General features: G+C 45.5%; 1 protein-coding gene and 5 non-coding genes across 6 annotated transcripts in view; all 6 read left to right on the top strand.

Moving 5' to 3' along the window:
* anks1b (ankyrin repeat and sterile alpha motif domain containing 1B) overlaps positions 1–7,844 on the top strand; it is an 82,944-nt gene extending 75,100 nt beyond the window's left edge. The window contains exons 24-28 of the mRNA XM_068754974.1: positions 645–782; positions 884–1,051; positions 3,568–3,690; positions 6,533–6,624; positions 7,769–7,844. Coding sequence (XP_068611075.1) covers positions 645–782; positions 884–1,051; positions 3,568–3,690; positions 6,533–6,624; positions 7,769–7,817 — 570 coding nt within the window. The 3' untranslated portion in view covers positions 7,818–7,844. The remainder of the gene's footprint in view (positions 1–644; positions 783–883; positions 1,052–3,567; positions 3,691–6,532; positions 6,625–7,768) is intronic.
* Positions 4,068–4,155, top strand: trnay-gua (transfer RNA tyrosine (anticodon GUA)). Its single transcript is given in 2 exon segments — positions 4,068–4,104; positions 4,120–4,155. It is a non-coding gene; the product is annotated as a tRNA-Tyr (tRNA).
* Positions 4,475–4,561, top strand: trnay-gua (transfer RNA tyrosine (anticodon GUA)). The gene is given in 2 exon segments: positions 4,475–4,511; positions 4,526–4,561. It is a non-coding gene; the product is annotated as a tRNA-Tyr (tRNA).
* Positions 4,695–4,781, top strand: trnay-gua (transfer RNA tyrosine (anticodon GUA)). Its single transcript is given in 2 exon segments — positions 4,695–4,731; positions 4,746–4,781. It is a non-coding gene; the product is annotated as a tRNA-Tyr (tRNA).
* trnay-gua (transfer RNA tyrosine (anticodon GUA)) lies at positions 5,085–5,171 on the top strand. Its single transcript is given in 2 exon segments — positions 5,085–5,121; positions 5,136–5,171. It is a non-coding gene; the product is annotated as a tRNA-Tyr (tRNA).
* trnay-gua (transfer RNA tyrosine (anticodon GUA)) lies at positions 5,307–5,393 on the top strand. Its single transcript is given in 2 exon segments — positions 5,307–5,343; positions 5,358–5,393. It is a non-coding gene; the product is annotated as a tRNA-Tyr (tRNA).
* Positions 7,845–13,221: the final 5,377 nt, after the last annotated feature.

Genomic DNA, 13,221 nt, shown 5'->3' with positions numbered 1-13,221 from the left:
CTCGTAGGTCTGCAGTACTCGTCTCGCCCGACCATCAGGGGTCCAATCAGTTTGCGTCACATGTTTCCAATATTTTGCAACTGATTAGTTTGCAAAGTAATCATCTTCTCAGTTTTCCCTCTTGTCCCAGAGCCAAAAGAGCCCCGTGCAGCCAAAAGAAGGCTAGCAGGCTTTACCTGCTAAAGTAGTAACTCTCCCCTCCTCAACTTGTCTGATGTCCCGCCGTGATGATTGCTTACCGCTCCCACAAAGAAAATAACAGGCCAGTCTTTTTATGCAGGAACCCCTAAAAAAAGTGTTTTTCCCAATGTGAAACTTTCTTCTGAGGCTTTGGTGTTCTATAATTCACGGCTCTCAGATGTGCTTAATTAACACAAAGCTGACTCTGAGTGTTCCCCGGTGGACATTACCAGAGGACAAATTCCAACTCCGCGACTCCAGACGATTCTCCGAGCAAAATCCGCACCGCAGCGATTATGGTTTTGTGGTGTGTGTGTGTGTGTGTGTGTGTGTGAAATGAGATAAATAATAAATCAGATTTGTTTTTCCCATGAAGTGGCTCACTGGAGATAATCAACAATCTCTGTTCATTTTCTGCCTCCGTCTTTCTCTTTCTTTTTTCTTCCTCTTCTCTGTCTCAGCAGAACATCATTGCAGAACACGAGATTCGTAACATTTCTTGTGCGGCTCAGGATCCGGAAGATCTCTCCACATTTGCCTACATCACCAAAGACCTCAAGTCCAGCCACCACTACTGCCACGTCTTCACCGCTTTCGATGTGGTCAGTCCACTGTTTTTATGTTTTTGTTTTTAAAGACGCATCGCACCCGTACGGATTTACGCCGGCTTCTCACCGACGCTTTCCTTTTCCTTCCTCCTCAGAACTTGGCTTATGAGATCATCCTGACTCTCGGCCAGGCCTTCGAGGTGGCCTACCAGCTGGCCCTGCAGGCCAGGAAGAGCGGCCACGGGTCGTCGACGCTGCCTGAGAGCTTCGACAGCAAGCCCAACAAGCCCGTCCCCAAACCTCGAGTCAACATCCGCAAATCTGTAAGCATCACCGCTGCAGGGCGACTGTTTGAGAGGAAAATCCATCCTTTAAACTGACCCTGATCTGAGCAGCTCTGCTTGTTTTTGGATTGTAGTTGTTAAATCAACCTATGAAGAGGATTCCATACATTTTACATCTTTTTAACATAAACCAAAAGCAGAGATTTTATTTCCATAGGTCAGGATTATGTTAAACAATTTCATTTAAGATGGATTTTCACTTAAACTTTCAACTCACAAACTCAAAAACAATCTTGCATTCTCTCCTAACTACATTTAAACAGCATCTCATTAACTCTGTCCCATTCATACTGGAGTCTGTCCACCATGTGCTTCCCTCTGCTTGGATTCGTCCCAGTGTTCCATTCCCGCACAACCATATTTAAGTCTGATGTCCTGAGATGGTCCTGGAGCGCTTATGTTCGGTGTGCTTGTGAACTAGCAGACAAGTCGTCGATGGATATTCGATCTGTTAGGCGCCCGTTCAGTCGCTCAACCGAGCTCTGGGGAGGTTTGCATTTATCAAGATTAAGATTTCTTGTGTGGAAGAATTCATTTAACATTTAGGTTAAATGAAGATGCTATATGATATAGTTCATGTTAGTTTATGACTCCTGTAAATCTGAAATATAGATGTTCTGTTTTTAATTTTACTATATTTTAGCACTAATACAGACAAAATAATGTAATAATTCTAATAATTTTCAGGAAAAGAAAAACTTTTCAAATTTATTCAGACACCTTTGGTCTCTACAATTGGACTTGGCTTCCAGACATTTATGTGTACAACTAACTACTGCTTGGGTAGCATTGGGCAAAGTGTCCAAACGGACTTATTTTATTTGTACTTTACTTGGTTACACAGCTGAGTCTACTCAAAAGTAGAAGCAAAAAACCTGACCATCATTTTTTATTATATAGCTGGAGGTTGCATCTGTAGATTTTGAAATCCAGTCTTTTTACAGACTTTGCTCCTCCTGTTTAAGTCAAAATTCGGAGCGACACGCTTTTTGCCAAATCAAATGGTGCAGAAATGTCCTGATCAAAATCAGGAGCTTTATATCCATCTTCGTCGGTTGGCTCACGTTTCAACCAGCTCCTGACAGTTGGTGCAATGAGATCCACGCTCTCAAAAATACACAAGGTCATTTCAACAGTGGCTGCGGTTTATTTTTGAAATTCGATACTTTTGTCCTTTTCAATCATGAACCTCTCTGAGTGTTTATACGTGCAGACATGTGGCTGCCTCCCTCGATCGCAGTCGCAAAATCTATCTGTCAACTTCTTGACCTCCCGTTTACCCCCCCCCCCCCCCCCCCCCCCGGCAGAGCTTTAAAACAGCCACACACACACCGCCATGACCGTGTGCTTCAACCACATTTACGTACATTTGCATGCTCTTGGCCGACGGCGAAACAGATGATGGTGGAGGAGAATCTGCGGCTCTGGAGGAATGGGCTCACCTTCCAAAGTTATATTGAGATGTGAGATGGCAAAGAAAGACGGAGTGAGAGAAGATACGGAGAAAGACCACATGCAGTATTTGTGGGTCTCCGTCTGTGTGTGTTTTTGCTGAACCTGCGTGTGGTCCCACGCCTACAGAGGTGATGGACGATGTAACTGCTGACCGTGCAACCGTTATATTAACCATTAATTGCCCTTTTCCTCCCTCTACGTGTGTGTGCATGCATGCATGCGTGTGTGTGTGTGTGTGTGCGTTGTGTAGTTAATGGCTTGTGGTGTGCAGCAGGGCACAGATACTGCAGGACTCACTTAATATTCCTGCCACCTGCCAGACGTAATCTCCATCCTGCAGCATATCTGGAGCCGCTGTGCTTTACAACGCCGCTGCTTTGTTCCTCCACGCCCTCTCGTTCCCAGCTGTTATGTATCCGCACACCTATCTTGTAGTAAATCTCCCCCCAACATCCACTCAGCTTGTCTTTACGCCCGTGAGCATGTCTGATGTGACCCTGTTGTCTTTGATCAGCGTTGGCGCGTGGCTGGAATCTGAGCGTAGCTTCAAAGTGGGGTTGAAATGGGATCATCCAACCTGTGCAGGATGAGTTTAACTGTCTTGTGTCGCCTAAAAGAAGCTAAAATCTCTCCCAGCGATGTGAACAGAACCTTTCTTGGTGGCCCAGGAGCCTTCATTTTGCACTTCACAAGAGCCGTGAGCTATCTCGCCTCGTCGCCGAACGTTTTTTCCTGTTTTTGGAGTGAATTTGAAATGGAGACGGGGGTCTGTCGTGTGTAGCGCCTCGCAGGGGGGGAGGTTTTGTGCAGTTTCTGTGCCGTGTTCATCTTGCCGGGCATGTTGTTGTCATGCAGGCGTTGCTCTATGAATGTGTTGTGACTTTCTCTCGCTTTAGCTTCGCTGCACTGCAGACTCCCGTCCCGATGTGCCGTGCTGTTGCCAAGCAGCCACTCCATCATCCGTGTGGGTTTTTGCTGTGTTGTTTCGCTGTTGCTGTTGCAGGCTCACTTTGACCTGTGTATGACCTCTGCCCCTGTAGGTCATCATGTCCCCATCCAGCCGCTGGTCACTGGGCCACATTTACACCCCTCACCGGCCTCCTCTCCACCCTCCTCTTCCTCCCCCTCGACTCTTCCATCTTCCTCACAAAGCTCAGTTACAGGTCCTCCACCCTTTTCCTTCTCTTTTCTTTTATGTCGACTTGATTTTCTTTAAGTCCAGGAGAAAACACTCTCCGTAAGTGCCTTCATTTTGTTCTGTCGCTTTTAATCAACGGACTCTGCGTCTCCCCCCCCTTGTGTTTGCAGTGAGCGTCTCTCATTATTCAGTTACTGCTTCTGAAAACGCTATCCAAAGATAAAAACACAAACAGGTGTGATACTTCTATGTCTATGTTGAACTTTACAGCTAACATGGAGCCGAATGCAGGTGACCGGCTTTGCGTCCACTTAGTTGAATTCTGTGCTGATCCAGCCCCCCTATTGTTGCCTGAGTGAGCTGGTAAAAGGTTTATGTTTTCCATGTTTGCCAGTGTCGCATCCTTCGATAGCTCAGTTGGCAGAGCGGAGGACTGTAGCGGTGAACGTCAGACATCCTTAGGTCGCTGGTTCAAGTCCGGCTCGAAGGATTCCCTTTTCATTGTCTGTCTGAACACAATACTCAAAACAACAAAATTGTTTTGTTCCAATATCTGTAAAATAGTAATTATTCTTCTAGATACATCTATCTATTGTTCATATAGGCGTATTAATTTTTAAAACTTGTGACCAATCATAATTAAAAGTAAAAAAAAATAATATGCTTGTGAGATAGATATATGGATCGATAGATAAATTCATATACCAGTATGATAGATGGAAAAATATTTCTGAGATCTTTGCGACAGAAATCTCTGTGTCTGAATTCTTTAGTGAGAGTGACCGGCGTGTTTAGGAAAGTTCATTCGTCCTTCGGTAGCTCAGTTGGTAGAGCGGAGGACTGTAGTGGGAGCCCCAGGTATCCTTAGGTCGCTGGTTCAAATCCGGCTCGGAGGATTCTCTTTTCATTGCGTCTGAACAGAATTATTTATTTGCTGTTTTGTAAATTTCTAAACATCCAGTTATCGTATGTGCTGCTATTCTCTGATTACAGTCGCTCCTATGATTTACGTGTTTCTAGGTGTTGCATCCTCCGATAGCTCAGTTGGTAGAGCGGAGGACTGTAGTGGGAGCCCCAGGTATCCTTAGGTCGCTGGTTCAAATCCGGCTCGGGGGATTCTCTTTTCATGAACAGAATATTCAAAACAGAGAAATTATTCTGTTCCAATATCTGTAAAATAGTAATCAATGGTTAATCAATTGCAATGTTATTGTGGCCGTCACACTACACTGTGATTAATCATGATTGTTCACAAGTATAAAAATACATACCGGTATACCAGTATGATAGATAGATAGATAGATAGATAGATAATAGATAAATAGAAAAATATTTTTGAGATCGTTACGGCAGAAATGGTAGAGAAATCTCTGAATTCTTTAGTGAGAGTGACCGGCGTGTTTAGGAGCGTTCATTCATCCTCTGATAGCTCAGTTGGTAGAGCGGAGGACTGTAGTGGGAGCCCCGGGTATCCTTAGGTCGCTGGTTCAAATCCGGCTCGGAGGATTCTCCTTTTGTTGCATTTCTGAACAGAATTATTTGTTTGCTGTTTTGTAAATTTCTAAACATCCACTTATCGTATGTGCTGCTATTCTCTGATTACAGTCGCTCCTATGATTTACGTGTTTGCTGGTGTTGCATCCTTCGATAGCTCAGTTGGTAGAGCGGAGGACTGTAGTGGGAGCCCCAGGTATCCTTAGGTCGCTGGTTCAAATCCGGCTTGGAGGATTCTCTTTTCATGAACGGAATATTCAAAACAGAGAAATTATTCTGTTCCAATATCTGTAAAATAGTAATCAATGGTTAATCAATTGCAATATTATTATGACTATCACAATAGACTGTGATTAATGATGATTGGTCACAATTTAAAACAGTTGGGCATTTTGCATCGAGGTCGCTGGCCTCGATGGCTGTCCCAGCATCATTACTTCATGCTCTGCTGTTTCAATCCCTTCTGCAAGAAAAGCAAAGAAGATTGTCGATTTGTCTTTTCAAGGCAGACATGGTTTATTTCTTTGCTTCATGTCGAGCTCTTGAATTGGACCCTGATCGTTGCCACGCAGCAGACGAGTTCTTCACAAAAGCACGATGGTGCTGTGCTGCCATGAGCGCGAGCGCGAACGTGTGCTTGTCCTTAATCCTGTAACCCTGTAACAAGATTATAAGGCCTCACTGCTGTTGGGTGAGAAGGACAGGATGAAGAACTGGATTAATTATATAGCTGGTATTACTGCTGTAGCAGAGTGTTGAGAAGCGATAAGAGAGACATGGCTTTGTTAGGGCACTGCAGAACTCTGAGATTAACCCTGTTCTCTCCCAAAGCAGTTCTATCATTCCATGTTATCAAATATTAACATTATATTACAGAGTACTCAATATTTCATTCATACATTATAATTAGCATTTGATGGATTGCAAGGACAAATTCAGTCTTTCACTTTAAAAACGGCAGCTCTTCTAGTCACATGTTATCTCAAAATACACCAATAGATTGAAATCTATTGGTTTTCCACTTTCTCGCAATCATCTCCCTCTCACATTTCAGCTATTTTCCATTGCATACATTCATAAGGACCTGATTGATCATCCGATTGATTCTGCAGTCTTCCTGCATTTTCACTCATTTTATAACCACAAAATTGTATCTGAAATGTTCCCCCATAATGTGCCAAAACTAAATGTTTTCTACACCAGCAGCTGTTTTAATTTCAAAATGTGCCATGATGACTTTTTATTCTAAAAAGAAAAACCCACAAAAGAAGCCAAATCGGAATTGACAGTATTATCGAAATTGATAATATTCGGGTTATTTAGAATAACTTGCCTCTTTCTGTTCTTCTTCTTTTTATTTATTTTTTCCTCAGATGGAGCAGCCGTCCATGGACCAGAAGGGCCACGCCAACGTGCCGTGGATTGTGGAGCCGGGTCAGGAGGCCAAGAGAGGAGTCAACACCAAGTACGAGACAACTATTTTCTAACATACACCCACCATGTCCGCTCCTGTGTGTGTGTGTGTGCCTTTCAGAGGTCGGCCCGTACTGGGGCCCCGCCCCCCGGAGTTGGGCACGAGCGACGCACGCCGCTGCGTCACCTCACCGGCTGAAACCTAAAAACAAAACATCCCGCCCCGCCCCTGTTAGCCGAGCCTGTCCACTGCATGATGACGTTTGGCGCTACGCTGTCCCTCTCTTCGTTCTCCCCGTCTCTCCTCTCTCTTTCATTTTTCGGTTCTCCTCTTTTTTTTTTTGGTCTGGGCCCCCATCCTCCTGCCTGCAGGGCTGGTGCGTGACCCTTGAACCCTAGGGCTGTGGTGCACTTTTCGCCTCCACCTGTAGGGGGATGGTCTGTTTTTCTACTTCCTGTTTGTCAGTCAGCGGTCAACCGGTGGGTTGTTCCGCCTCCAGCTTTTTTTTGGTTTTTATTCTTCCTGTTGATGGGTGCAACTGTTTGGCTTCATCTCTCTCCTTCTTTTTTTTCCTTCTGGCTGCCTCCATCCCTCGCTTTCCTCGACTTTCCAGCCCTTTTCTCAAACTGCCCCCCCCCCGACGACTTAAAGGAGATTTGTTAGACAGTGTTTTAGCTGTCTGTTGCTTTGACGATGACGAGGGCTGTTATCAAAACGCGGCAGCTGGAGGAACGTTCAGACTTTTAGAAGTTTTTGTTTTTTAAATCAGAGAGGGGAGATGATGTAGCGCAGTCTATCTTTGACTCAAACTGGTTCATCCAGGCAGGCTACTAGAATGTATTTCAACTTTTTGATTCTTTCTATCAGATTATTTTTTGGAAATATTAACAAAATTGTGAATTTCTTTCTTTGATGAACAACTTTCAGCTTCAGAAGTCATTTTTGCTTTTATAGCGTTTGTCAGTACCTTTGTGTGCACATGTTTGGAATTATTTTAACCACATGGATCTCCCCTCCCCGGGTGTAAAACCTTATTTTATTTGGGGCAAAAAGAACTAAATCGTGTATGTAAAAGGGTTTAGCATGTGGCTTGTTTGACGCATGGTGGCCATTTTGGATTTGCTGAGCAGGGGGGGCCGGTGGAGAGGCGGGGGTGTGAGGGCTTTCTAGATAAGTGATGTCATCTCATTTGCAGGGCAATGCCGGACGCTCATGTCTATTACTGTGGAATGCAAAGAATGTAGCCCAGCCCTAAACACGGACCTTGTCAGACATACAATGCAAAATGGACTACAAAGGACCCCGGTTGCTCACTTTTGAAAGGACTCCAAACATGGACGCTACTCCGCAGTGTTTAAGGTTGACTACCAAATCTTAACATGATTCACCCCACACAATGCGCGACACAGTAAACACTTTAATACACACGCTAACAGGACTGCGTCTGCACTGAATGTACACTCCAGCCTCAACTTCCTGCAACGACAGCGGGATCCGTTTTTACGCGCCCAGCCGTGAGGCGCGACCTGTGAAATTTTCAGGCCTCTGTTGGGATCAGACGGCGCTCAAAGGCACCACTGGGCATGGGTCAGCGTTAGCTTAGGCATGGGTTAGCGGCCGTACGACTGGCTCTTTAGATTGGTTTCTTTTTTTTTCCGCTTCAAGAAAATAAGACAGAGATATATGCACAAGTGTGTAAATGTGATTGGACTCAGTGTAACATGTTGAAGATGCGAGAAGGTGAATCGTCTTAACGGACGACGCGCCCGCCCGAACAGAACGGCATCTGGCGTTTAAAAGAAGCATTCTATTCGTATTGCCCGACATTTTAATGTTTAATAGGAGAGTATTATATTACCACGATGATAATGATTATTCTTGTGCAATTCTTGTCTACTGTTGTCTTAATGTTACATTATTTTTCTATGATATGATGAGATGAGAGACGCTTGGGTTCGAGAACGACCACCATCGTTTACTCGAGGATCGTCGCTACGCCGAGCGCGAATGTTGCAGGTGGCTTGCTAACTTTTGTCAGGTCAAATCCTCCATCGTTTCTCACGGGGCTCTTCTCTTATCTAGCAGATGTACTATTTTAAACGCAGTGTTACTGTATTATTTGGATGAGGCATCGTCCAATTATGAAATGTATATAGATATTTTGCCAACTCATTGTTCATACATGTAATGTAAAAGAGAAAAGAATAAAGGATTTGCAGTAAATGGCACTGGAAACAAGGTACCAAATAAAAGTTGGGGGGGGGGGGTAGATTGTAGAGATTGTATTTTGAGGGCAAAATGGAATGGTTTATTTGGTGACATCACTGCTGACCAACTTATGTACATAGGCTTGGGCTTCCAGCACACTGATTTTTGTAATTTCAGCGATTATTTATATCCTTGTAAAGCACATGGAATAAAAACCTGACTTGTAAAATGATGATTAATCCTTGAGATGAAGTTCTTGTGAGTTATTTCCAATTCTCGATTCTCACTCCATTACTGGACTATTACTAATACTCTATTACTTTTGGGATTTTAAGAGTGTTTGGAAGTGCAAGATTAATGTTTGATGAAATAGTTGCAGAAAACAAATTACAGAAGGCACAAAATGAACTGGAAAACACAATCATAAAGGATTTAATCAAACCAAAAACTGGGACTCTCCTGGCGATGACATTCCACCCTGCTGGGTTGTCAGGTTTCCAAGGTGACCACATCCCCCCCCTCCCTCGCAGCTTCACACATAAGCCTCTGGGCACTGCTGAAAAAAATCCTAAACATACAGCGATGATGCCACGATAAACAGACAGCGATCCACAGCAGCCAGTTATTGACCAAAGGGACGGAGCTGCTGTTGAACTACAACAAGCAGAAAAACCTCTGCCAACTTTATAGATAAACATATTTTATAGAATGACCACCGCACACCACAGTCTTCCGGTTTCTTCATTTTACCACTGATCGGGAGATTCAGGCCAGATTTTACAAACCATTTCAGAGAGATTAGTGTCTCTGGAGTCTCCTGCAGAAGTTAAAAATCTCGAGCTATGACAGTTTCTTAAGATTTAAAAGGAGCTGAATTCGCTAATCATGTTCAGTAAAAGTGCTTATGCGTCATATCAAGCTTATTCTCCTTCATAACTCTGTGTCATCCCAAGATTCACGACGCCCCCCGGTAGTTCTTTTACACACCGTCCCCGTCATTTACCGACGCTTGTAAAAATTGATGGCGAGCACCTTATGGTCGAGTGTCTGTTAAACCGCAGTGGAATGACCTTTACCCGTGAGCCTGAGAGAGGCTGAGCAGGCATTTTCTAAGAGCAATAAACCACTGAAAGAAAGAGGCTCGCAATCTACAATTACAATCTGCAGCCAATCCCGGCGGCCTCTGGAGATCGGCGGAGAAAAGATGGCGGCTCATTGGCTTGCAGAGGATTTACTTCCATTCCAGAATTTGCTGCGTTCCGTTGAAAACCAACAAAGAATTTCACCGTTTGTTTAGAGCAGACCGCTGCGAGATGAGCGAGATATTTTCTTCAAGATTAGACGAGAAGTGGTGCGAGCCAGTGGCTGTTGTGTTTGGACTACCCGAAGCTCAAACGGCTCGATTTTATTTCTGCTGCTGGCAGCGGTGCAAGCGCAGGACTTAACTGAGCACAGAGAGGCGCAATAATGAAAGAAGAAGGGAGGAAGGAAGGAGCAGATGGGGAGGGGGTGCTGCAGATTCAAAGAAAATGACTGATGCATCAATGGCAACATGGCAGTTTGTTAACAGGCGTTCATTTTTTACCGTGTAAGACGGGAAGAGTGCGTGCTTTTCTTTCCCCGCCGCCTCTGTCAGACTGTGAGGAACGGCCAAAGCTCCAGATGGTGCGTTCGGCCCACGGCGCCCGAGCTCAATGAGAGGAGAATGTAAAAACTGCTCACGGAGCAATCACAATCTGGCATTTGTTCAAAAGGGACGCTCATTTGCCTCTAATGCATCTATTCTACATGACTAAAAAAATACTACGCAGAGAAACTAATTTATAGGCAATTTGTGGCATTTGGTGAATGACTGGCTGAACGTGAAACCATTATTCTGCACCTGGTTCAGCAGCATTCTCATTACGCAATGCAACAATCCAACCTGATGGAGGAATAAACACGCTGAGGGAGATGCACCACCCTGATGGAGTCGGTTTAAGATGTTCAACCTGAACAACTTGACAAAACAATCCTGTTCCGTCCTTCAAAGAAAAGAAGCGCATCAAATCACAAAGCGTTCTTCCTTTCAGTTTTCAGGGCTGTACCTGAAAAGTACTGCATGTCTGCATCCACCATGGTGGAGGTAAGAATCACACACCGGTCTCCTCTGCAGCTTTGAATGGATTCCCCTCTGACTCAGTCGTTCATTGAAGCCTTCCAGCTGGACGGACGAAGGAGAGCTCAGCCTTCCTTCCTGTGGTGTGTCAGTGTGTGTGTGGGGGGGGGAGGGGGGGTTACTGGTCTGACTGGGAGAGGCCAAGGCCAAGCTGCAGGTGGACGTAGCATCTGCTCTTCCTGACCGCCGCTCCGTTGCAATCTCTGATATCGGCAAATATCAGGCTCTTTGCCGATTCCGAAATTCTGCCAGAACCATCCGGACAGACAGGTGAGGAAAGGGTGAGGTAAAGAGAAATGGGATGCGGCCCAACGTCAAATCAGTTGCAGCTCTTGGCCCTGTGGCTCCACAAGGGGAAGCAATAAAGGTGGAACGGGAACCAAAGCTGGGCCAAGGTCAGGTGAAACACACACACACACACACACACACACACACATCCACCGGGGGGGGGGGGGTCGGGGGATGTAACAGCAAAACAGGGTCAAAAGACACCAGGAAACAATGATGTGGCAACCGAGTCCTCAAGGGGTGTCACAAATCTGGTGGTCAGAGAGGAGAAGCAGCTGCACCAGATGGAGGAACCAGAGCATGTACAGCAAGTACAGTAATACTGCAATACAGAACAGTCAGACAGGCCAATGCCGGAGAAAACTCAAACTGAACTGATGATGACTGACATGCACAAGTTGCATTTACCTCGCTCTGGATGGCTACCTGAGAATCCCCCCCCCCCCACACACACACACACACATGTCGTCGTGTCGCCGTGAGCTTGAAGCGGTGAAAATTAATGAGAGGAAAGAGGGAGAGAAAATGGAAACAGAATGAAAGACTTAGACAGCAGACGGAAAGCCGGAGGGGAGCTTAGTTCCTTTGAAACAGAACCTTTTTAAATCTCCCGGGAGTCCATGTGTGGCTCGCTGGAAAAGTAGAAAGGCTTGAATATCAGCCTTGGCATTAGCCCCACGCCCCCCCCCCCCCCCCCAAAACAGCCATGCTGCTAAATCAGGCTAATTAGGCTGGGAGGCCTCTCAATTACATTCCAATGAGTTTTTAATGTCCTGGTTTGAGCTTTTTCAGCGACTTTACTCTCTTCCTCTGCTTTTCTTTTTCATCAAAACAACTTCCGACGGGTGGAGTTAAACACTATTGTGAGATTGTACTTTTGGTTTTAAGTTCTCAAAAAAAACACACACAAATCGGAGACGGTTTCCAATGAGCTCCGAGGATGGATCCTCTGCTCTCCTCCTGCTCCCGGTCACGCCACGGCGAATCAGTGCATACGGAATGACAGCTGTCGCGGGCCGTGGGAAGAGAATTCCGGCTCCGGCTGCGACGGAGGGGCGAAGGTGGCGCCGGTGTTGTGTCGACACTCAGACAGCCTGATAGCTGTAATTACTCCAGCGGCAGGCCGAGATTAATTAAGCAGGAGAGAAGGAGAATTAATGAGGTTTAAAAAAGTCCCCGACATTCCTGCGGAGACAAGCAGGGAATGTGGATGGAAGTCTGGGAACACGGCGAGCAGGTTTTCATTTTTGAAAAGCTGTTTTCACACAAATACGTGTAACCGGATGATTGGGGTTAATTGGGCAGGCAGGTGTGGGAGGGAGCACCTGTGGCCCGTTTACCACTGATTGGGGGGGCGTATATAGGTGCTTCCTCTCCCTCGTTCCGGCGTCCTCATTTTGTGTTTTCCCCGTCTCGAAGGCAGGTTGGCCGTACAGACTGTCACTGCCGTGTCTCTCCTTGTCTTTTGTTAGTTTTGTTTTTAGAGTGTAAATAAATGTTTTGAATTCCTAATGCCGTGCTGGTCATCCCTGTGAGCGGACCTGCGGGTGGGGAAACCCGCTAAAGCGAGCTGGGGGACCAAAAGGAAAAACTATATCTTTAGGGGCAGGTCCTAAAGTGGCGTTGTTGGCGACCGTCGATTAGCCCCGTATTCACCACGTCACATACGCAATCAGGCGGGAAAGCGTCCGATCATTTTAGACGTTCAAAACAAACACCTGGAATTAGCATGGAGGAATGGAGGGAAAGTGACGCACAGCTGATTATCTGCATTTGGCAACGGGTGTGATTTGCTAAAATAGAACATGGACAACAATCTGAGGTGCTAATTTTAGCTGCCTTTGTGCTCGTGCAAATGTTCCTAATCATAGCTGGTACGCGGCTAATCGTTTGCGCTTCATGCTGCACGTCTCATCTAACCTCTGTGCAAAACAACACCTGAAATGTGTCACTTTTTTTCCTTTGTTCAAACCGCACTGACATCCTGGGAATAT

This window comes from Brachionichthys hirsutus, chromosome 22 (assembly GCF_040956055.1).
Source record: "Brachionichthys hirsutus isolate HB-005 chromosome 22, CSIRO-AGI_Bhir_v1, whole genome shotgun sequence".
Taxonomy (NCBI): domain Eukaryota; kingdom Metazoa; phylum Chordata; class Actinopteri; order Lophiiformes; family Brachionichthyidae; genus Brachionichthys; species Brachionichthys hirsutus.
Note: the sequence above shows the minus strand (reverse complement) of the source record. Positions and strands in the feature narration are given on the sequence as shown.